This window comes from Ostrea edulis, chromosome 9 (assembly GCF_947568905.1).
Source record: "Ostrea edulis chromosome 9, xbOstEdul1.1, whole genome shotgun sequence".
Taxonomy (NCBI): domain Eukaryota; kingdom Metazoa; phylum Mollusca; class Bivalvia; order Ostreida; family Ostreidae; genus Ostrea; species Ostrea edulis.
In genome coordinates this window covers 29923450-29945442 of record NC_079172.1, presented here as the reverse complement: position 1 = coordinate 29945442, position 21993 = coordinate 29923450, and the positions used below count along the sequence as shown (strand labels likewise).

The 21993-nt window shown below is 35.1% G+C and overlaps 2 protein-coding genes across 6 annotated transcripts in view; one reads left to right on the top strand and one right to left on the bottom strand.

Annotated features, from left to right (window-relative positions):
* Positions 1-2038: 2038 nt before the first annotated feature.
* LOC125657818 (cytochrome P450 26B1-like) lies at positions 2039-5593 on the top strand. Its single transcript, XM_048888609.2, has 4 exons — positions 2039-2246; positions 2342-2836; positions 3573-4007; positions 4229-5593. The coding sequence occupies exons 1-4, from the start codon at positions 2100-2102 to the stop codon at positions 4559-4561; spliced, it is 1410 nt and encodes a 469-aa protein (XP_048744566.2). The 5' UTR covers positions 2039-2099; the 3' UTR covers positions 4562-5593.
* Positions 5594-11409: 5816 nt separating this feature from the next.
* Positions 11410-21993, bottom strand: part of LOC125657816 (monocarboxylate transporter 12-like) — a 42225-nt gene continuing 31641 nt past the window's right edge. For 3 of the 5 annotated variants that reach the window (XM_048888605.2, XM_048888606.2, XM_048888603.2), the window contains exons 4-6: positions 18409-18552; positions 17344-17487; positions 11410-14552 (exon numbers count right to left, since the gene is read on the bottom strand). In XM_048888605.2, the coding sequence (XP_048744562.2) occupies positions 13231-14552; positions 17344-17487; positions 18409-18552 (1610 nt within the window). In that variant the 3' untranslated portion in view covers positions 11410-13230. Of the gene's footprint in view, positions 14553-17343; positions 17488-18408; positions 18553-20170; positions 20266-21993 lie in introns of those variants that run through there. The other 2 variants (XM_048888607.2, XM_056150139.1) reach the window with 2 other exon arrangements.

Below are 21993 nucleotides of genomic sequence, written 5' to 3'. Positions count from 1 at the left end.
AAGAAACAATTTGAAATTGTCTAAAACATCTGTATTACCCTATATTGCTAATCTGGAAAAAATACACAATAAAGGGTGAGAGATTGCGACCAAAGTTTTCACCTTTTTCCGTTTAAAAAAAGGGGGGGGACCCCCAAAAATGGTATTAAATGACTTTTTAAAACAAATTAAGCAAAGGGGGTGGGTGGGTTGCAACCCTCGTAATCCCTCAATAGATCCGTCACTGATGGATTAATTTAATTTTTTACTTAAAAATAAGAGATTAAGAAAGCAATTTTTTCATGGTCTATAGAAGAATGTTTTCAACAGTAGGCAGAATAATTAGTGAAATCCTTTGCGTACACCCCCCCCCCCCTTCACCACCACCATCAAATAACCACACACAATATGCTACATTTTGTTTTGTTAGTAATCTCCCAAACCCATCAAACTCTATTATCCAGGAACTTAAAAAGATTTATGGAATTCAAAAACCCACATAATTGCAAAAACACTGCGTTACTCCGAGTAATGTCTTGCTTGGTTCACTCAGGTGACCTGCGTGTACATAATTTATTGTGTATGTATATTTATTGTGTATGTATAATCTTGATTGCAATTATCAAAGTACAGCAGAGATAGGACAACACACATGTAAACCGTGAGTGACAGACTTATCTCTAATGGACATGAAGTGATAAAAGATTGAATAGAGTATGACATATTGATTTAAAGAAAATAAAAGGACACCCCCCACCCACCCCACCCCACCCCCACCCAAAAAAAAATCCCATAATAAATGAACGAATAAATAAAGTTGTACCAGTCTGCAGATGTTGTTCATATAGTACTGTAAATTTATATGTGAATTCAATGAGACTGAGACACTCAGTTGCAGTCCAAAATAATCAATTTCAAGTTGTTCAGTTTAATATGGATATTTAAGAAAATAATAATTTACATTTCTGACACATTTTCGACAGCATGAGTTGAAAATTAAATTATTTGATTTTTTAATTGATAGTGACTGATACTTTCCCTGAGTTTACCAAAATCAAATAGCTCATTTGTTTTGTTGTAAAACATGGTTTTGATAGCTTTTGAAAATTAGACTTTTGGATTCCATATTCTGATAGTGGAGGGGGGACTATTGAGGTACATGTAGGAACCTGTCCTGACCCGAGGAACTGAAAATGCTAGGTTATGATTTCGTACTCCATGCATGATGAGAATACAACATTCTACAACTTCGGATTTGTTTATGTAATAATCGCATTAAATTAATTGTTAGTGATATTTACTATTTGTATGAAAGTTGATTTCATTAAAAAGGTGAAATATTGAGCTTCCTATACTTGCACTTCCGATAACATTTAATCATTTGACATTTTAAACATGACTTTATTTAATCATGAACCCTGAAGGCATGACAGAGTGTTTCACATATATATATAATATCTACGGTAGATTAATTCTAAAATTTGTCTGGTAGAATAATTCTAAAACACGTGATTTTACCATGTTTACTGAGCATTGTATTTAATGGTAAATCTGTCAATTTCGTTTCTTCTTGTTCTCTGTGTCATTACCGTCATTAAATGTGGCCCGGAGATTTCATTTGAGGTATATGACGAGGATATAATTAGTGTTTATCTTTCTGCCTGTTATATCTAAAATTAAATCTCTGTAAAATGAAATTTTCAATTCATTTTTTTCTCTCCCTCTATACTTTCAGATACTACATTCATATATATTTTTTAATATGTCATGATTTTTCCAATTTTGTTCATTTTCTCCAATTTTCAGTCAAGGATGTCTTGTTGAACAATTTGTAATTACAATTTTATATTTTGCTGGTCATGATCGATTGCAGTGAACCTTTGCCCGCTTTCCCCACATTCTGGTAACCTCACGGGTCAGGTCAATCGATTCATAGTTAGATATATTTTTAGCGAGTAGATAAAAAGAGAAAACGAACCCGAACGATGTCTCGGTCGTTCGCGTATTGGTCACGTGGTGTATCTCACGTAATACGGTGACATGATATAAAGTCGTGCGCTTCAAACTGCATTTTTATTATTTACAGAACTCTTGTTGTAAACGGTATTAATATTAAGAAAATGCTAGAGTTTTTGCTGATCGTGTTTATTTGCTTGCTATTTCTTAAGTATTTACAAACACGTAATGCAAGGGGTAGGTTGAATTTACCTCCTGGCCGTATGGGTATCCCCATGTTAGGGGAATCGCTGCAATTTCTACGCAAAAAGGTAAAAATTAAAGTCGTGTTTTTTATCGTCAATTTTCTGAAAATGAGATTGCAATGTCATTGCTTGTTTTTCAAATGTACGTTTTATTTTTGCAGGCAGAGTTTTTCGATGAAAAACGCAAAGAACATGGAAATATATACAAGACGCATTTGTTTGGTAAACCCACAATACGGATATCGGGAAAGAAAAATCTTGAAAAACTGTTCGCTGCAGAGAACAAACTTCTTCAATGCTCCTATCCATCTTCAGTTCTGAACATCCTTGGAAAGAATACATTGGTCGCCACAACGGGCCAGTTACATCACCAAAGAAAAATGCAAATAATGAAATGTTTTTCTCCGAAACTCCTAGACCAAAACTTGCCAGTGATTTCTGAAATTTTGACAGGACGCATTTACGAGTGGTGTCGCCGTCCATCAATCGAGGTCTTCTCCGACTGTCATTCCATGTTCTTAGAGCTGGCGTCCAATTTCTTAGTCAGTATGAATATGCCCAAAAATGAAAGAGCGAAGATACAGACCCTTTATAATGACATCACAAACAATATCTTCACACTTCCGCTGAATATACCCGGATTTGGTTTCCATAAAGTAAGTATATAGGAACTGATTTTCAATCAAAACTCTTTCTGGCAACTTAAAGGTTATTGACATATATATGAACTAATTTACCTGGTTGTCTAACAATATTCAGGTCTATAACTCTTGTCAATTTGAACTTTTATAAAAAAAAAAAATATTGAAAAGAATGTTATTTACCGAATACTACAACTATGTCCAGGGGTTCGTGTTTGCATAACTACTCTTAATTTTGTATTTTGAGATTGATCTCTGTTTCTTATCATAAGATTTTCATAGTATACTTCGCGTATAGTTAGAAACATCACAATCAGCGAATTGTGTTTAGCCTATTTAGACGGTGACTTGTACGCGGAAATAAACAAACATGATGCTTTGAACTCTCAGTCACTGGGCCAATTTTTGGCCGTTGAACCTAACCGCTCATCGTTTGCTCTCTGTGACGTACTCCTGCAAGGTCTTTAAAAGGACAGGAGTTTAAACAAAGTTCATCCTCGCGTAGTCAATGGAATTATGAATGGAATGACGTCACTGGGAATGTTACTCACGCATAACTTTATAGTATTTATGTAAAATTAGGAAATTGAACTTGACACGTTCGGTTAATGACACTTCGAAGATAATTTTCTTGAGGTGAGGAACCCCAGCAGATGCTGGTGCCACTAAAGGTCATTCTTTCTCGTGACATCTTTTAATTTTTATTTTTATGTTAATGCGTTTCACTTATTTTTATGTTGATTTATTTCAGGCACTTAAAGCTAAAGAACAATTGAAGAAACTATTCCTGAAGAGAATAAAAGAAGACGGAAAGATCTCCTCTGATCAGTTCCCATCAGTGTTGAAATATTTCTGCCAAATTCAGGATTCTGAATTGAGCGAAGATGACCTTCTAAATGGAATTTTTGAACTTATATTTAATTCTGGTGAGACAATCAGCGCTGCAGCTATTTGTGTACTTTGTCATCTTCATACGCATCCACGGGTTCTTGAAAAGCTGCGGGAAGAACTAGCGGACGTTGACCTTTTAGCTTCGCCTGAAGAAAATAACAACGACGCTGTTAACGTTACGTCAGACATTATTAACAAACTGCCTTATCTAGACTGTTGTTACAAGGAGGTATTAAGGGTAACACCCCCAGTGGGCGGGGCTTATAGAAAGGTTCTCCAGACGTTTGAACTCGAGGTAAGTTTCTTGTTTCTTATTCTTCTGTTTTCAAAAAATAGTCTTACGTTTGTGTAAGCAGTTGTAAAACTTAAACTTTAAACTGTCAACATGGAAAATCCATGCAATAATTAATATATATATATATATATATATATATATATATATATATATATATATATATATATATATATATTCCCTTTTATTAAGATTTTTAAAAAAAAATCTCTCCCTTTTTTCAGGGCTATACAATTCCAGAGGGCTGGACCGTGGTTCTAGGAATCCGTGACACACACCAAACAGATAGCACCTTAGAAGATCCTCTAACGTTCAAGCCTGAGCGATGGCTTGATGACGATGTGTCCGACTTAGCCTTCTTGCCGTACGCCAGCGGAGTCCGGAGATGCCCCGGAAAAGGATACGCCCATTTGGTCTTGAAACTCTTCATCATCAAACTATGCCAGCAGTGCAACTGGACTTTGTCGGAAACTAATCCAGAATTAGTAGCGATGCCAACTCCGAGACCCAAAAACAAACTGATGGCGACTTTTTCCCCACGGGAATCAAAGAACTGATCATCATATCCCGGCCCTCACCACCCCTCCAAATGCACGCTCCAAATACTCAGAACCGATCATCATATCCCAGCCCTCACCACCCCTCCAAATGCACGCTCCAAATACTCAGATGTTAGGTGGTTTTATTTTATACGGAAGGGACAAAGTGACATTTGACCTGAAATGCCACAAAGGGGTGAAAATCCGTAAGCAGAATAAAATCTCCCTGTTAGGGTGGTGTGTTTATTGAAATATATCGTCTATATACCGTTGTTTGGAGCTGTTGTGCTTCTTAGAATTTGTAATGTTTGTATGTTATACTCTTTAGAATTTTTTTTTTTTTTTTTTTTTTTTACTTTTGTGCGTTATATTCATAATCCCGGTGCCGATTCATTTTAATCCGCTTTTGGATATCTTTCTTTTGAATGATTCTTTATACATGTACTAGTATATTATTCATTTATTATTAAAATATAGAAAAAAGAAATAGTTTTTGTTTTAATTAGTGATTTCATGCATAGATTGTATAATATTTCCTCAACAGTCAATAACATTTTGATTAGATTGCAATTGTCCTACGAGAGATATATAATTCTGCTGATTTTGGTATAATGATTATGCAACATGCGTAGCAGGTACGTAGAACCGGGTGGGGGTGGGAACCTGCCCCTGTTTTTGATAACGTACATTTTCCCGTTATTATAACCCCCGCAACAAAGTTGTGGGGGAGGGGGTATACTGGAATCAGGTCCATCCGTCCGTCTGTAGACGCAATGGTTTCCGGGCTCTATTATCCTTTCCACCTACAGTCACCATATCATACATGTAGACTATCCATGGGACGAAGATGTTCCCTATCGAATTTGGGGTCAAAAGGTCAAACACACTCCTAGAGAAGAGACTACCCAAGGTTTTGTCATGCCCTTTCTTTTCTACACTCAGGAAAGAGGTAATTTATACCTATCAACACCCTTTTGGGGATTGGGGGTAAGCGAGGGTATTCTTAGTGAGCACCTTTTGTTATAACATGGAAAGTAAGATACGATGCATTGGCTGACTCCCCTCAACTTTTTATGATTGTAGTATTGGTTAAGTTTGAACTGAGGGATTGAGCGTTGGTGGAACACGAGCGCTTGTCCCCCTCTCAGTTGGGCAAAAATAACAAACGATTTAGGATTTAATTATCAAGACTTTTTTAAAAATACATTATTGTAATTGTGAATTCTACTTCTACTCCGACGTTATGTGCCGGTATAAAACAAGTCCGATTAAATGAAACCTCAAAAAATAGCATTTTATAGGGTAATTAATTATCGGTAAAGGAGAACAAATCCTTAGAGAAACAAACATCCACCAGTAACGCCATAGATTGTTCTAGTCTGTAAAACATTCTACCAGTAACGTTATATATTGTTCTAGTCTGTGAAACATTCTACCAGTAATGTTATAGATTGTTCTAGTATGTGAAACATTCTACCAGTAATGTTATAAATTGTTCTAGTCTGTGAAACATTCTACCAGTAACGTTATATATTGTTCTAGTCTGTGAAACATTCTACCAGTAATGTTATAAATTGTTCTAGTATGTGAAACATTCTACCAGTAACGTTATATATTGTTCTAGTCTGTGAAACATTCTACCAGTAACGTTATATATTGTTCTAGTATGTGAAACATTCTACCAGTAACGTTATAGATTGTTCTAGTCTGTGAAACATTCTACCAGTAATGTTATAGATTGTTCTAGTATGTGAAACATTGCACCAGTAATGTTATAGATTGTTCTAGTCTGTGAAACATTGCACCAGTAACGTTATATATTGTTCTTGTCTGTGAAACATTGCACCAGTAATGTTATAGATTGTTCTAGTCTGTGAAACATTGCACCAGTAATGTTATAGATTGTTATAGTCTGTGAAACATTCCACCAGTAACGTTATATATTGTTCTTGTCTGTGAAACATTGCACCAGTAATGTTACAGATTGTTCTAGTCTGTGAAACATTGCACCAGTAATGTTACAGATTGTTCTAGTCTGTGAAACATTGCACCAGTAATGTTACAGATTGTTCTAGTCTGTGAAACATTGCACCAGTAATGTTATAGATTGTTCTAGTCTGTGAAACATTCTACCAGTAATGTTATAGATTGTTCTAGTATGTGAAACATTGCACCAGTAACGTTATAGATTGTTCTAGTCTGTGAAACATTGCACCAGTAATGTTATAGATTGTTCTAGTCTGTGAAACATTCTACCAGTAATGTTATAGATTGTTATAGTCTGTGAAACATTCTACCAGTAATGTTATAGATTGTTCTAGTCTGTGTAACATTGCACCAGTAATGTTATAGTTTGTTCTAGACTGTGAAACATTGCACCAGTAATGTTATAGTTTGTTCTAGTCTGTGAAACATTGCACCAGTAATGTTATAGATTGTTCTAGTCTGTAAAACATTCTACCAGTAATGTTATAGATTGTTCTAATCTGTGAAACATTCTACCAGTAACGTCATAGATTGTTCTAGTCTGTGAAACATTCTACCAGTAATGTTATAGATTGTTCTAGACTGTGAAACATTGCACCAGTAATGTTATAGATTGTTCTAGTCTGTGAAACATTCCTAATTACTTGTATAAGGCGCATGTTGTACAATTGTATCAATGAAAAGCGGATAACAGAAATTTTCTGTGATTGCTTAGATTCTGGTATTTTACCACTTACGCAGCAAATCGCGAGAAAATAGTGGAGATCCATTTCTACACTTAATCAAAGTACTGATAATACTGATAGATGCAGTTAAAAAAAGAACAAGGATTAAAGCTATATATACCGTATTAATTAGATATTACCATAGGAATAAAAATATGTTTTATATCAAGTTATACACTTTATGCAATTTAACTCGATCGGATTAAAAAGTAATCAAGCGAATTTCCCATTAAAACATTTTAGTTTCGAGTCATCATTATTCATTACTACTACATACTATAATCGAAATCCTCATCTCCCATGACATTTCTAATATTTTCTTGCGCGCTTGCGCACTTCCTCCATAAACATCAATCTTTTTAATTCACCGTTTCCCTCTTGCATTGAGTAGACCAAGGACCTCTGCATTCGCTACCTTTTATACTTGTGAACTACCAATATCTACAGTACACATTTACTTGTGCATTCTTTCAGTTCTTCGATAGAATCAATAAATGTCCTCATGAAACCAACGGAAGATCAGTAAAATGTAGCTTTTAATAATCAGTAAGTCCGGTTTATTAAATATTGTATATAAAAGAAATCAAATTCACAGTACTAATGTGGCAGTCAGCCGGGTTAGATCGCTGGTGGCCAGATACCTTAGTTGATACAGCACCTGATTAAAGATTCAGAGGCCCAGGTTCATATCCAAGTCTGCACTGTTGCATTTTCTCCTTTCCTTTTACAGCTAACACCTGTCTCTAATTAACATTCGTCTGATTTACTGTCCCTTGTGATCTTGAGCATCGACTGGAACGTTGCCCTCATCGTCCTGATAATCGTCCTCTTCCTGTTGAAAATCGATAAGGAGATCCCGACCTTCACAGATGTTGTGTAACACTGCGATAGCTGTAATTACTTGGATAGCTGTAGTTGTGGTCCTCATATAGATCATAAAAGTCTTCAGGTGCATGAGTGAAATATTCTCGAGAGGGACGTTAAACAATATACAATCAATTAATCTACCAAACCCCCATTTTTGCTCCTCACGAAAATATTAACAGCTGTGAAGGAGAAACTTCAAACGTATTGTCGAAGAGCATGGTCTGTCTCAGTCGGCAGAAATCAACAGGAATATCGGCGGACACATACTTCTACCATGCAGTGAAAGCAAACAGTCCCTGTACAGAATATACAAAGATGTTTGTATCGATAATGACAAGACATCAGTAGGGCTAATGACGTTCAAGGGCATCTGGGAGAGTTGCTGTCCAAATATAAAATTCATGACACCCAAGACTGACGTATGTCCTATCTGTGAACAACACAAAGATCACATTCAATCAGCCATGACAGGAAACGAAGTTATCTGCTCTGGACAAATATAATGCACATCTGAATGAAGTGAAAGTAGAACGACAGGTACCTTACAATAGATGAAATTCACAAACCATTAAAGTGTGGAAAAATATTTTATAAAATGTATTAAAATACTGTATTACAGCAAGTATGTTTAAAATCCGTTGTTGTAAATACTGGCCAAGTATACCCGATGGTGTACCAGGATAAACACCTAGAGGGCAACTCCTTAGTCTACCAGGAACGAAGGATGCACATTTTTTGTGGTTCTTGAGAATTTTTTTCATCATAGCTTCGTATACAGAACCCAGAGGTCATAAGGTGTAAAGAAATTTGAATTTACACTACATCAAGTATACTTGCATATTCTTGATTTACTTGACACATTTTATAATGAATTTTCTTATGTGAAATTTTCAAACTTTTATTGTAACCCTGTTCATGCTTCATGTACTCCTGGGTGTCAGGGTAGCAATTTCCTCCTCTTAGTGGCCAACATCTGTGCAAGTTGGTAAATAGCTAGTATATATAATCTATTTTTGTAAGTCAGACATACCGGTACATGTATTATAAACAAAAATGAACATTAGCTACATACAGTTGGTAGAAATTTGCATGCCCAGTAGTTCTTGAAGAAGTTGGAAATGTGAAAGTTAAACCAGATGACGGATTAATATCAAACATCATTCAGAAAAAGAAAGAAAACACGACTGAAGGATTCAACTCTAGTGAGCTAAATATAATGAAAAAAAGAATAATTCACAGATCTAAATATTTATTTGGTATCATACAATATCTGTATAAACCTCATTATGGCAAAACAAAATAATATATAAAATTATGCTATTAAATGAAACTTGTCACCTGTAATTTGATCAACAATAAAATAAAAACCAACAAATGAATTGAAAACAACTATTATAATTCTCCAGGAATACAAGAAAAAAATCATTAATTCAAAAATACATATAAAAAAATCAATATTCCAGAGACCTGTCACAAAAAAGAAAACAACAAAAACTAAAGTTCAAAAAGATATCAGTGGCACTGCATGCTATTAGTTTGGCCTCTATCCTAGCATCATAAAGATATCAGTGACACTGCATGCTATTAGTTTGGCCCCTATTCTAGCATCGTTGCAAGCCATGCCTATTGTTTTCGTTTACACTATGTCAAACGTTTGAGGTAACGTAGGTACTACCGGACTCAGTAACCTTGGCTAGCCACGATGCTATTCTAGGTAATAATATCATATTCTACGTCTCTGGTGCATGAGATTCAATTTATCTGGTACATGAGAATGTTTGTTAATGATATTTTTAAATGTGTCTGGTACATGAGAGTGTTTGTTAATGATATTTTTAAATGTGTCTGGTACTAATGATATTTTTAAATGTGTCTGGTACATGAGAGTGTTTGTTAATGATATTTTTAAATGTGTCTGGTACTAATGATATTTTTAAATGTGTCTGGTACATGAGAGTGTTTGTTAATGATATTTTTAAATGTGTCTGGTACTAATGATATTTTTAAATGTGTCTGGTACATGAGAGTGTTTGTTAATGATATTTTTAAATGTGTCTGGTACTAATGATATTTTTAAATGTGTCTGGTACATGAGAGTGCTTGTTAATGAACTAATTAGCTACATGTATACTATCCAGGATTTTGTTCATACGAGATCTAGCACCATTACAATACCAGTCTATGTAAATGCATCATGTTTCCTGCTCATTCCTCTCTATAATATTTCATGTGTTACTATTTTCACAATTAAGTCTTCAATGGATATACATAATATACATATTGTAAATATATATGGAGTAAGATAAGATAATTCGAGATTCCCCTGGCTCTTACCCCACTTTTATATCTAATCATGACCAATATGTTGCCATCACCAATTAAATACGATACTTTTACCCCAATTGATATTTTGTGTGCTGATGTCATACACAAAGAAATTAAATGGCCAGGTGATCTAAGTCAAAGTGATGCTTCGTTTGTTGGTGATAGGACTATTTAAAGGAAAACATCGTATTAGTCATGGTTAACTTGCACCTCGGAAGCTAGATCCGTGAAATAAAGTTGTAAAAATTAGATGTGACTGACACCAGCTGGTGTTGCTGAATTCCCATTTTTCAATATGGAGTCTGCTCTGACTCCCCAGCGCACATCAGAATATAAAAGCGAGGGTAATAGTCGGAGGAGTTTCAGATTAAAAGTATATTAGGGTAATATCCCCCAATATATGGCATGGAAGTCACCATGTCATGGTAAAGCATCAGTAGATCTTTCATTGAAACAAAATTACTGCCCAAAAAATTAGTAAATATACATATATTGATATGTAAATAAACTTCTCATTCAACAAAAAAATATTTTTAACAATATAAATAGACTTTGTGGTTATAACACAGAACATGTCAATGACTGACAATATTGTTGGGCCTGGGGGGTGGGGTGGGGGGTTGGGGTGGGGCAGGAACATAAGCTTCTTATCATGTTTATAAATGCTTTAGAAATTAAAATAAATGCACATATATCATTTAGAGAAATGAGTTTAAATGATATGAGGGCAAATGCACACATCCCCCCCCCCCCCCCCCCCCCCCCCCCCCCATTTTCAAAATGATATGAACAAGTATGATTTTCTTGATCAGAGATTCAAGCACTGCATTATTCCACAACTTCAGTGAAATTACTGCAAAGGGTTTTTTCTATAAAACATTGGGTTTAGTTAATTTCTACTCCACTCATATCTTCCTTTCAATACAACATTGGGTTTGTGAATTTCTAAACCTGATATCTTCCTTTCAATAGAACATTGGATTTAATTAATTTCTAAACCACTCATATCTTCCTTTCAATACAACGTACATTGGGTTTAATTAATTTCTAAACTGACCATATATCTTCCTTTCAATACAACATTGGGTTTAGTTAATTTCTAAACCTCTGATATCTTCCTTTTAATACAAGTTGAACAAATCTGATTTCATCGCTAAGTTAATGTTGTTGTTCATTTTCTTTCAAAGCCCAAATATCACTTACAGTAAAAGACTCTTATAGCGAACCTCCTGGGCCAGCTAAAAGCAGTTTGTATTCACAAAAATTGACTATAACCATTAAAATTTTCATTACTTACCTTTATCAAGGGAAAAATATCACTTGTCATGAATTTGTTACAAGCATGTCCATAAGTTAAGCATGTTTAAATGTATATACTAAAAGTGCAGGGACTTGGAACAGTATACAACCCCTAAAAAGGAAATTCAGAAAAGGCTGTAATCTGGAGAATTTCCTGTGGGAAATCTTGAACAGGGGAAGGAGGGGGGGGGGGGGGTTCCCAAATTCCTCCCACCCCTGTTTGAAGTGGAGGACATCCTCCAGATGACTTTAGCTACAATTGATACAGGTTAAAAGCTAGTAATCAATAAAGATAATCTTATAATCAACAAATAAACCATCAATCTAATTTAACAAATAAGTAATCTACAATTTATCCCTCGTAATTAATACATGTGCAACAAAAGTGGCAATGTTAACATCTATAAAGTAAGTTTGATTTGTTTTAATTTGAAAAACTGGGGACAGACAATCTGACAGTTGTCTTTGACAAATTTTAATCTTCATCATACAAGCAAGCATAAGCCTTCATTTAAGTTTTGGCTATTTTCTGGTTCCGCAGTTCATGAGAAGGTTTATTAAGCACCGACTTTAAAAAAAAAAAAGACTTTCCTTTATGGCACAAACAAATATATAATAACTTTAAGGGTCATGTAAGGGGCAATTTTGACCAGAAAAGTATACAGTATAACAGATGGGCAAAAACAAAGTCATAAACCATTGTACCTTATTTAACGTGTGACATAACTAGTACAACAGCAAAAAATGAGTATATACTAAATGTATATTCAATCAATAGTTTGTTTAATGTACTATTCTTTTTATTAACAACCTTGGTATTACAACATACATCTGATTGTTAATTATCATAGTATGATATTCATGAACTCAGCCAAAGTACATTGCCAATTTTCTTGCTTTGTTTAGCATGAATATCAGTCCGTGTGAATGTGTGAGTGAAAGGGTTGAAATTCTTAAAACCCTGTACCCCCTGGTCAGGTTGGGTTGTAAGGGTTATGTAAAAACCTGACTATATACCTGAATAAATGTTGTATAGAGAAGAAAACCCAGCAAAATCTTATGTTTCACATTTTGACAGAAACCCTATTCCTGAGGCTTTTTTCCTGTGGTCCCTCTCTTCTGTATTCTGGTAATGATGACCTCTAGGATCAGAAGAGCACAAGCAATGAGTGAAAAGGAAGCCGCCACCAAAATGGACGTTGACCAGGTACCAGAAATATCTTTCAAACCTCCTGTGCAAGTAAAAAAGTGGTAAACAATGCATATCTGTTCCAACTAGTACTCAAAAAGTTGTTTTAAAAAGATTGCATCCCTCTCTTTCTCTCTCTCTCTCTCTCTCTCTCTCTCTCTCTCTAATAAAAACATTCAATTGATTGTCATAATAGAAAACTCTCCATCCTGATTCCAATTGTACTGAAATAGCATTTAAAAGAAACTAACTACTAAACTGAACAATGTTAAATGATTCTTAACACTTTACATACATTAAACAAGGTACAATGAAAACTGTCTAATCCGACATGCACTGGGAGACAATTTTTTTTTGTCGTGATACAGTACTGTTATATAAAACAGTGTAAAAACAATGAAAATATAAAATTGAGAATGAAAATAAAAGTCGGAGTGCCCAGTGAAAAGGATTGCACAGGTGCCAGGTTTGGCAGCTTTCACTGTATCTGCAAAGAAATATTCCATACCTGATAAAACTGGATTTATGAGCAATGCAATGGAAACAATCACACATAAGAATCCCCAAGCACTTGGTAAGAGGTCCATACCAACTCGATCAACAATCATGATGACAAAAGACCCATTGTATCCGCCAGTAAAGATCCCAAATGAAACACACCAGAAGAGGATGTACCAATAATCATAGAACAGTGGAGTAAGAATATATCCTAAACTATAAAGTACTGCATAAATAATGAATATCTCCTTCCTCCATCGAACGCACTTGTCATTGATGACTCCTGCTATCAGGCGTCCAACAACGTCTGCCACGCCAAAGGCGGGAATAAGTGACATGCTCTGGTGTCTAGTGAATCCTTGCTCAATACCATAGGATGGAAGTATAAGAAAGATTGAGTGATAAGCGTAGGCAAGGAAGAAAAATGAAAAAACAAACATCGTAAAATGGAAGTTTTTGAAAAGATTGAGGTTCAAATTTCCACAAAACTTAGAGCATGCAGTTGCCTGCTTTTCATGGGATGTACCCAGTGAATGCTCTTCAACTGTGGAGAGTGCTACCGGAATACTTTGGCATGATAGCGATATGGTCGATAACCCTGCGATGCCAGCTTTTATCGAGTTGTTTTCTAATGTCTTGGTTTGTCGTCTGCTCAAAAATGGAGATTGATTTTGGCTCTCAGTTTCGTCTAACAATTTCATCCTTACTTCACCCGACTTCACACTTTGGTGTTCACTCGTAACTTTCATATTACTAGAATCCTCCGGTACCGTGATTTCAATGACATCATTCAAGAAATGCACCTCATTCAAATCTTTTTCTCTACATCCATTTGGATCCAATTTCTTGAGTTCTACCTCCTCTGGTGCCAATTTTGGATATTTGTGCACAGGCCTAAGGAGCAAAGCACAGGGGCAAATATTAGCCATGATTCCTCCTAGAATCAACATGCAACCTTTCAGACCATAATTATCGATCAGCATCTGCATCAGGATAGGCATGCAGATTCCTCCAAGGGCAGCTCCAGCCATATTGATGCCATTGGCTAGTCCTCTTCGTTTGTTGAAGTGGCGGGTGTTGACTACAACACTTGGAGGAAATGTGAGACCAAATCCGAAACCTGTGAATATTAAAACAGCACAGATTAATAAAAAATTCGACCAGATTTTTGTTTCAAGCCTTTTCTAGAAAATATTTCACTGATTTCATCGATGGGGAATTTGATAGGTGCGTTATAATTGTTTCTCATGTTATCACCAGTGTGAGATCGACTTTACCCATGTGAGACAGCCATGTGAGATTTTTCTGTCTTACACTGTTGCCTCATCCTAGACTGTGAATCTTGTCTCCTCGGTGGAATACAGAAGTTCCGAGTTCCCCAAGAGTTATTTCCCTTTGTCGAACTCTTCCGTAAATTATGACATAAAATATGATGACAGTGGGTACATTTGCTAATTACTATCGTTGTATTACTAGTATTTCTTAAAAGATGATATCCAGAGTTTCTGAGACCATCCTATCTCAGGGAAAAGGCAACTTTAGTGAGTTTATGAGTATTGGATAACAAAATGGCTCAAACAAATATTGTTAATTGCCATCTTTTTTTGATAAAAGCGTCACTCATGTAGAAGAGGAAACGAATAATGATTCAATAGCCAATTTGATGATCTTATTCAAACAAATTATGCTTGATATGGCCAGAATATGCATACCAGTGATTGATATAAACAAAAGTTACGCTTTTATTACATTAATCGTACGTAATCGTTATGTACAATGCCAGTCTACGATATAATGTATACATTGTGTACCCACCATATGTTATAAAATGCGAAAGAGTTCGACAAAGGGAAATAACTTTTGGGTAACTCGGAACTTGCGTATTTCCCTATCCCACTCATATTAATGAAGAATTCTATTGATCTTGTTAATTGCATTTGATAGGCAGATATGTTTGTTGGGTTGAGACCTCCTTGTGAAGCACTGAACTTCCAACTGTGGCCAAGTCCTACTGTGGAAAAATGACCTTTGACCTTGATTCCACATATTGTCAGTTCACCAAACATTTTGTATAAGTTTTATACTCAAAGAATTGTGACCAAGATAAACAAACAATTGCCTATACTTCCAAATTTGCCCCCCCCCCCCCCCCCCCCCCCCCCCCCCCATCTAAAACTTCAAGAGCATCTCCCCATAAATTTCATTGTGAAACATACAAGTAGAATGCTGACTCTAAGGAAAGCTATTCAAACAAATTTAAATCTATCAATAACATCACATAAAAAGATGCTTTCACATTGATTTAACAAATTTCAGAAGTTGAACCCAATTTCACCATTTCCTGAATGAGAGTTTGGTCTGTCCATTTTAAACAAGAGGCCCACAGGTCTTATTGCTCACCTGAGTAAAAGTCAAAAGTATCACTAGCCCCAAGGGCTGTGAAGTCTATACCGGTAATAATTTTCCTGTTCTGCATATTTTAGTAAGTAAGTAAGCGTTTCTAAGACAAATTCTAATATTCAGCAGCAGGATAAAATGAGGGGCATGGATTCGATTTTTGATCCATTGAAATAGACAGTTATTTAATACAGTAGTAAAGATCTTTTATTAATAAGTGGATACTTTTACACAGGATACACTTTGTATTTGATGCATAAAAATCAGCTTCCTAGATCATATTTGTTAACACAGTGTTAATATATATAGAGAGAGAGAGATGAATTAATGCACTCACAATTGATAGGACTTTAAACACATGTACACCCCGTGCAGAGGTGAGAACGCAAAGATTTCTAAAAACTACATGTATGTCAATAGCATAGAGCATTTCAACGTAGAATATTGCTAAATCAAAATAGTATAAGAACTGAAAATTTTCGGCGTAAAAGCTCTTTCCTCCAAATCAGTCAACTTTGGCACCATACTGATAGCTGAGTCATGTAATGTGTAAACATAAATAGGGCTTGTGCCTTGTTTTGAAAATAAAAAGTTTAGATGTCTCAATCATAAATCTCCCCCAGTGTGACAATATTGAATTGAAAAGGATCAACTTTAAATTTAGAATTTCTCTGTAAGGATATACATTGTACAGACTCAAATATGCTTATAGTGAGGTGCTGGGGACGAACAATTTTGTTTCCTTTATATTAACATAATTCATTATATTCAATAAGTTCATAATATGTTTTAAAACTACAGGGAATGAAAATCACTTCACTGTAAATGTGATTTCATTACAAGTGTGCTTGCTGTAACCATGTTTTACTGTACTAAGTTTGATCACTATGTATGAGGCAAAGGGTTATAAAGACAATAAGCATATTTTTTTTATAGTGAATGATTTATGACCTTGTGAGATTCAAAATGAAAAGAAGTCACAGTACCATAAGACACTTTATCTACTCTTAATCACAGTACCATAAGACACTTTATCTACTCTTAATCACAGTACCATAAGACACTTTATCTACTCTTCAGACGGTGCCAGTGTACCAAGTCCGATGTCTGTCTTGCAAAGGATTCATGAGATAAGGAGCATACAATATTTTCTTTTGTCTATAGTAGTTTGACCTTTGACCTTATGCACTCAAAATCAATATAGAACATCTACTCTTTAGATAAAACCAGTGTGCCAAGTTTGATGCCTATCAAGTAAAGGTTTCTCAAGATACTGAGCAGACAATATCTTCCTATGTCCAAACCATTGACCTCAAAATTTGATGTCTGTCAAGCAAAGGACATTGAATATACTGAGCAGACGACACTTAGTCTATCACTTGATCAACGGGTGCAGACCAGTATGTACCCTTTTTTTCAAAGGGGAGAATAAAAAATGTGCTCCCAATTTTCCATCTTGTGGGCATACAAAATCCTAACAATCACACAGTAGGAAATAATATTCCAATACTCACCTGTTAGGACACCATAAGTTATGTACATCACTTCTATAGAAGGGGCCATGAAGCTCAGAATCAATCCAGAGCTTGTAAATAAGCCCCCAACAAATATAACCTTCTGGTATGTAAAACGCTCACACAACCAATTGGAAAATGTACCTGTTAAGAAAAATAATAGCCTCATTGTGAGAATTACTGCAGAATAATTACCTTCCTTATTAAAAAATAATAATGCAGTTTTAGTAGAAAGTAATCTGGGGGGGGGGGGGGGGGGGGGGGGGGGGGAATTAAAACCCCAGCTAGACACAACCATGCTATCTACAGATCAGCATGTGACACATTAACCGAAAGAGTTACCTAGCTAGCTAGGTAATCAAATTGAATACAAATATATTTCTATTATTTGTATTTTTATTAATGTTTTGATAGGAAGTCAGCCATTATGACATGATGTAGTATACTCCTTAAATGAGTGAACATTTTCAATACAAAATTGCAACATGTCCCCCACCGCCACAAAAAAAATTGAAACATAAAAGTCCCATAACTCCTGTAACACTTGTAGAATCAAAATTGTGGTGGAATATCATCAACTACATATTGTGACTATAATTATAACAATCCTGCAAAATTTGAACAAAATTCGTTGAGCAGTCTCTGAGGAGTACTATTGTGTCCACAAAGTGTTCCTATAGTGTAGCATGTATAATTTCAACAAAGTCCCATAACTCCTGTAGAATTTGTCAAATCAAAATGGTGGCGCAATATGATCAACTACATATGGTGACTAACAATCCTACAAAATTTGAACAAAATCCATTGAGCAATTTCGAAGGAGTTTCATCCACAAAGTCAAGTACGTGGGATGGACGGACACATGGACACCGGTATTTCTTTGTCCCCTTCCCTGTTGGGGCGGGGGGACAAAAAAAGACTGATTTTGTGTAGAACATAAATAAAACTGTGACAATGTGTCTTTGTTAGCTTGTAATACACAGTTTGATAGCCTAACCATTCCAGATTTTTTCTTCTAATGACTGAGTTTCTTTTTGAGCTGAGAATTTCCTAAATATGTCTTACTCAGTGAGAGGAAGAAGAAGCTTGTGATGGACTGTATAGTTGTGATCTGACTCTGAGGAATATTGTAGACCCTGGCAAACTCCACCAGTAAAACACCAAAGGATTTCACTCCTCCAATGACAAAAAGTCCCATAGTGAAAGTACCTGTCAAAATTTAAAATAGTTTTAATAGCATTTCTAGTCTCTTTTTCTCAGTTTTTCTCAAGCCCACGGGCCACATTGCTCACCAGAGCAGTAGTTTCCAAGTAAAACAAAATATTTAATTTTCATGAATCAAAGGAGTCATGGTTAACAAATTTTTTGCAACAAAGTGAAAATGGCTTGCTACTCATTTCACAATATAGAGATCTTTGTTTAATTTCAGACTAATGAGGCATGAAATAAATGCATGAGCACCCACAAACTCCTCGAAAACTGAGCCCTCACGAATCCTAATGATTCGACAGTATCCATTCCATGGTATGCTCTGAATAAACTTGAATCAACATGAAATTAGCACACTACCAATTTGTTCAATATTTTGAAAAATTTGAAATGTTTCCTCCATATTTCTATGCAACACTTTCAGCCTTCATTGCCTCCCCTTCCTGGACCCTGAATATTATTGCTTGAACAAACTTGATTCTATGCAATATAAATTAATAGCTTTATATAGACGATATTTTGGTGAAATTTACTTTCCTTAATTTGGCTGCCACTTTGGAGGTCGATTTGCACAAACTCCTTAATTACATTACTGATTTCATCTGTTTACACTGACAACTGAGAGGAGTTTGAATCATTGTTTTCCAGAAGCAGATACATTAGTTAAAACTTCCACTAATTCGTGATTTTTATAAAGTAATGATTTTCTACCAAATATTCTTGAATTTGATTACTCAAAGAAGAAAAATTGTTCTCTAGACTTCCAATATGGTGGCAAAGGGAAATAACTCTTCCTAAAATGATGTCATACGAAAACTATCAACAAGAAAGCTTAAGGAAAAGTTCTTGATACCAGCAAACCTATCGTACTGATACTCTGGAAAAGACAAGAAACCACAAAACATTTTATTATCAATATTTTCTTATGATTTTCCCTTAGTAGTTATGGAAAACAGTTTGACCTTAAAGCTTGTCCATCGGCCTAAGACTGACGAATAAACAGGAGGATCGATGAATTTAAAACATAGTCTGCACGTTGTGCTGGTAAAAAACCATGTTACTGTAGGTTGATCACAAAACAAGACCTTCAACCACATTAGAAAAAGTAAAATTCCAATAAATAGAAATGGCTTCCAATATTTCATTAGAAAATAGTTTTATGAATGAGTTAGGAGGCCTACATCCCAAGATGCTCACAGCTAGATAGTTTGTACCTTATGATGTTTTACATGAAGAGTCTGGTGTTACTGATGTTGTGGCAAAAGAGAAAGACGACTGATTTACTCTAATGTTTCTGAATATTCTAAATAATTAAATTAAAATCAATTATAAAAACTTGCATTTTGATATTTTTTAATTGTAGTAAAAATTATGTAATACATTAAATTTTATCTTGAGTCACCAGAAAGACAGACAACTCTGGTACAGGACTAGTAACTTTACATAGTTACTGTTCCTGTGAACCAATCAGATAAAATACTAAGATGTTAACACTGTATGGAAAAGAAGATTTTCAATAGAAACTATCGTATTTTCATTAATTTGCTACCTTCACCCCTTGCATGGGAGAAGAGTGGGAGTGGACCTAAATTTAAAAAAGAAATTTCATCTTGTTTACCTAATGACACTTCATGCCAAATCTGGTTGAAATTCACTCCTTGTTTCTGGAAAAGAACGTTTTCAAAAGACATCACCATATTCTCACTTTATTGTTATTTTCTCCCCTTGGATATGGATATGCCATTTATCTAACAAATCTAAATCCGATACTTATATAGTTTCAAGTTGGTTGAAATCAGCACTGTGGTTTTGAAGATTTTCAAAAGACACTACTACAATATCTTTACTATTTTGTCATCATCTCCCCTTGAAAAAGAGTGCTATCCTTCAGTTGCATAATTACCTCCACTTAATAAAGGATGTGATCCTTCCTTTGCATAATCTTGAATCCCCTTTACACAAGAATACTGAGCCAGTGATTCTTGTGAAGGACATTTTCAATGATTTCCCATGTAGAACTTAAGTTAAACCCCATCTGTGGCCCCAGGGGTCACACTTGGAATAAAGAAGTAGGTACAGTATCTAAAGTCATCTGGCTCAAAATATCAATGATTTCATTTGGAGCTCAAACCCTGGCATTCAAATAAGGAATAGATTAGCAAACCCAAAATTCGCTCAGTTTGATCAGCAAAATGATCTGTCATATGACGAGAGCTTGAAGTTGGCATAAAATTGCAAAAATGCCATTTTCAATTAAAACATCCACAAATTCAGATGGTTTTCCTTTCAGAAAACATACAGCGCATGTGTCGAGCAAATTCATATTCAAGCATGTTTTTCATCTTAAAATAATACAGAATATATATCATTTTCATTTTGCTCGACAAATGCGAACATCTTTTCCTGAGCAATAATCTGTATGACATTTGACAGTTTTCAGGTTTATTTTGAGAAAAAGGCGGGAAATGTCTTATTCATGATGTCATAATGGTATGCTATCCATTTAGGAATATCATTCTGATTGTTGACATAGTATACCTGGCATATGTTTTAATTACTTTCTTAAAACGCTGATTAAGGTTAATTCCAGGCACATTTTATAGAGAGAAAATTTTTCGGCCTTTTATGTATAAAATCGTACCTTAACTTTGTTCTTTGAATCTTAACTTACTATGTAACAAAGCTTTCTTGTAGAAATTGCATTTTTGGAGCAGTGGTTCTTGAGAAGATCTTAGTTCATGTAGATCGATCCTAATGTGATGTCATAGGGTTATAATTTGCAAAAATCTTTAATTCATCAATTAAACTTTGCATATCATAGAAATATATCTTTCTGGGTAATTTTATTCACTGAATAAAATAGATAATTGGTAAACTATTGATACTGAAAAAGTTGATATTTTCCATAGATAATCAATTATCTATGATTTTTAAAAATGTTGTTGAGGGCAATAACTGCTATGCTGGAATTTCCTCTACTGCATGTCTCCCACCAAATGCTCTTTTTTAACAATAAACTTCCCTTTCAAGTGAGCACGACAATTAGAACAATTGCATCCCCTTTACTAAAGAATACTTTTGTGTCACATTTGGTTAAAATTGGCCCAGTTGTTTAAGAGAAGATGAAAATGACTACCACCACAACAGCAAATATCGATCAGAAAAAGTTCACTTGAGCCTTCGCCTCAGGTGAGCTAAAAACCAGTTTTATCTTGTAATAGGAGTTGGCATGATAAAGAACGCCCTCACTGCTACAGCCCATAGCACAATGCATAGTTCTTATAATCGTTTGTGGTACAGCTGGTGATGTCTCAATATGAGTGAAAAATTCTTGAAAGGAATAAAAAAAAATAAACAAAAAAAAGGAAATGATGTTTTTGAAATACTATTAACTACAATAAAACAGAACACCAAAACGTCCAAACTATGTTATATCCACAC

Coding starts and splice junctions, on each gene's coding strand:
- LOC125657818 (XM_048888609.2), top strand. CDS start 2,100: ATGCTAGAGTTTTTGCTGATCGTGTTTATTTGCTTGCTATTTCTTAAG. Junction 2,247..2,341: donor TGCAATTTCTACGCAAAAAG/GTAAAAATTAAA, acceptor TTATTTTTGCAG/GCAGAGTTTTTCGATGAAAA. Junction 4,008..4,228: donor TCCAGACGTTTGAACTCGAG/GTAAGTTTCTTG, acceptor CCCTTTTTTCAG/GGCTATACAATTCCAGAGGG.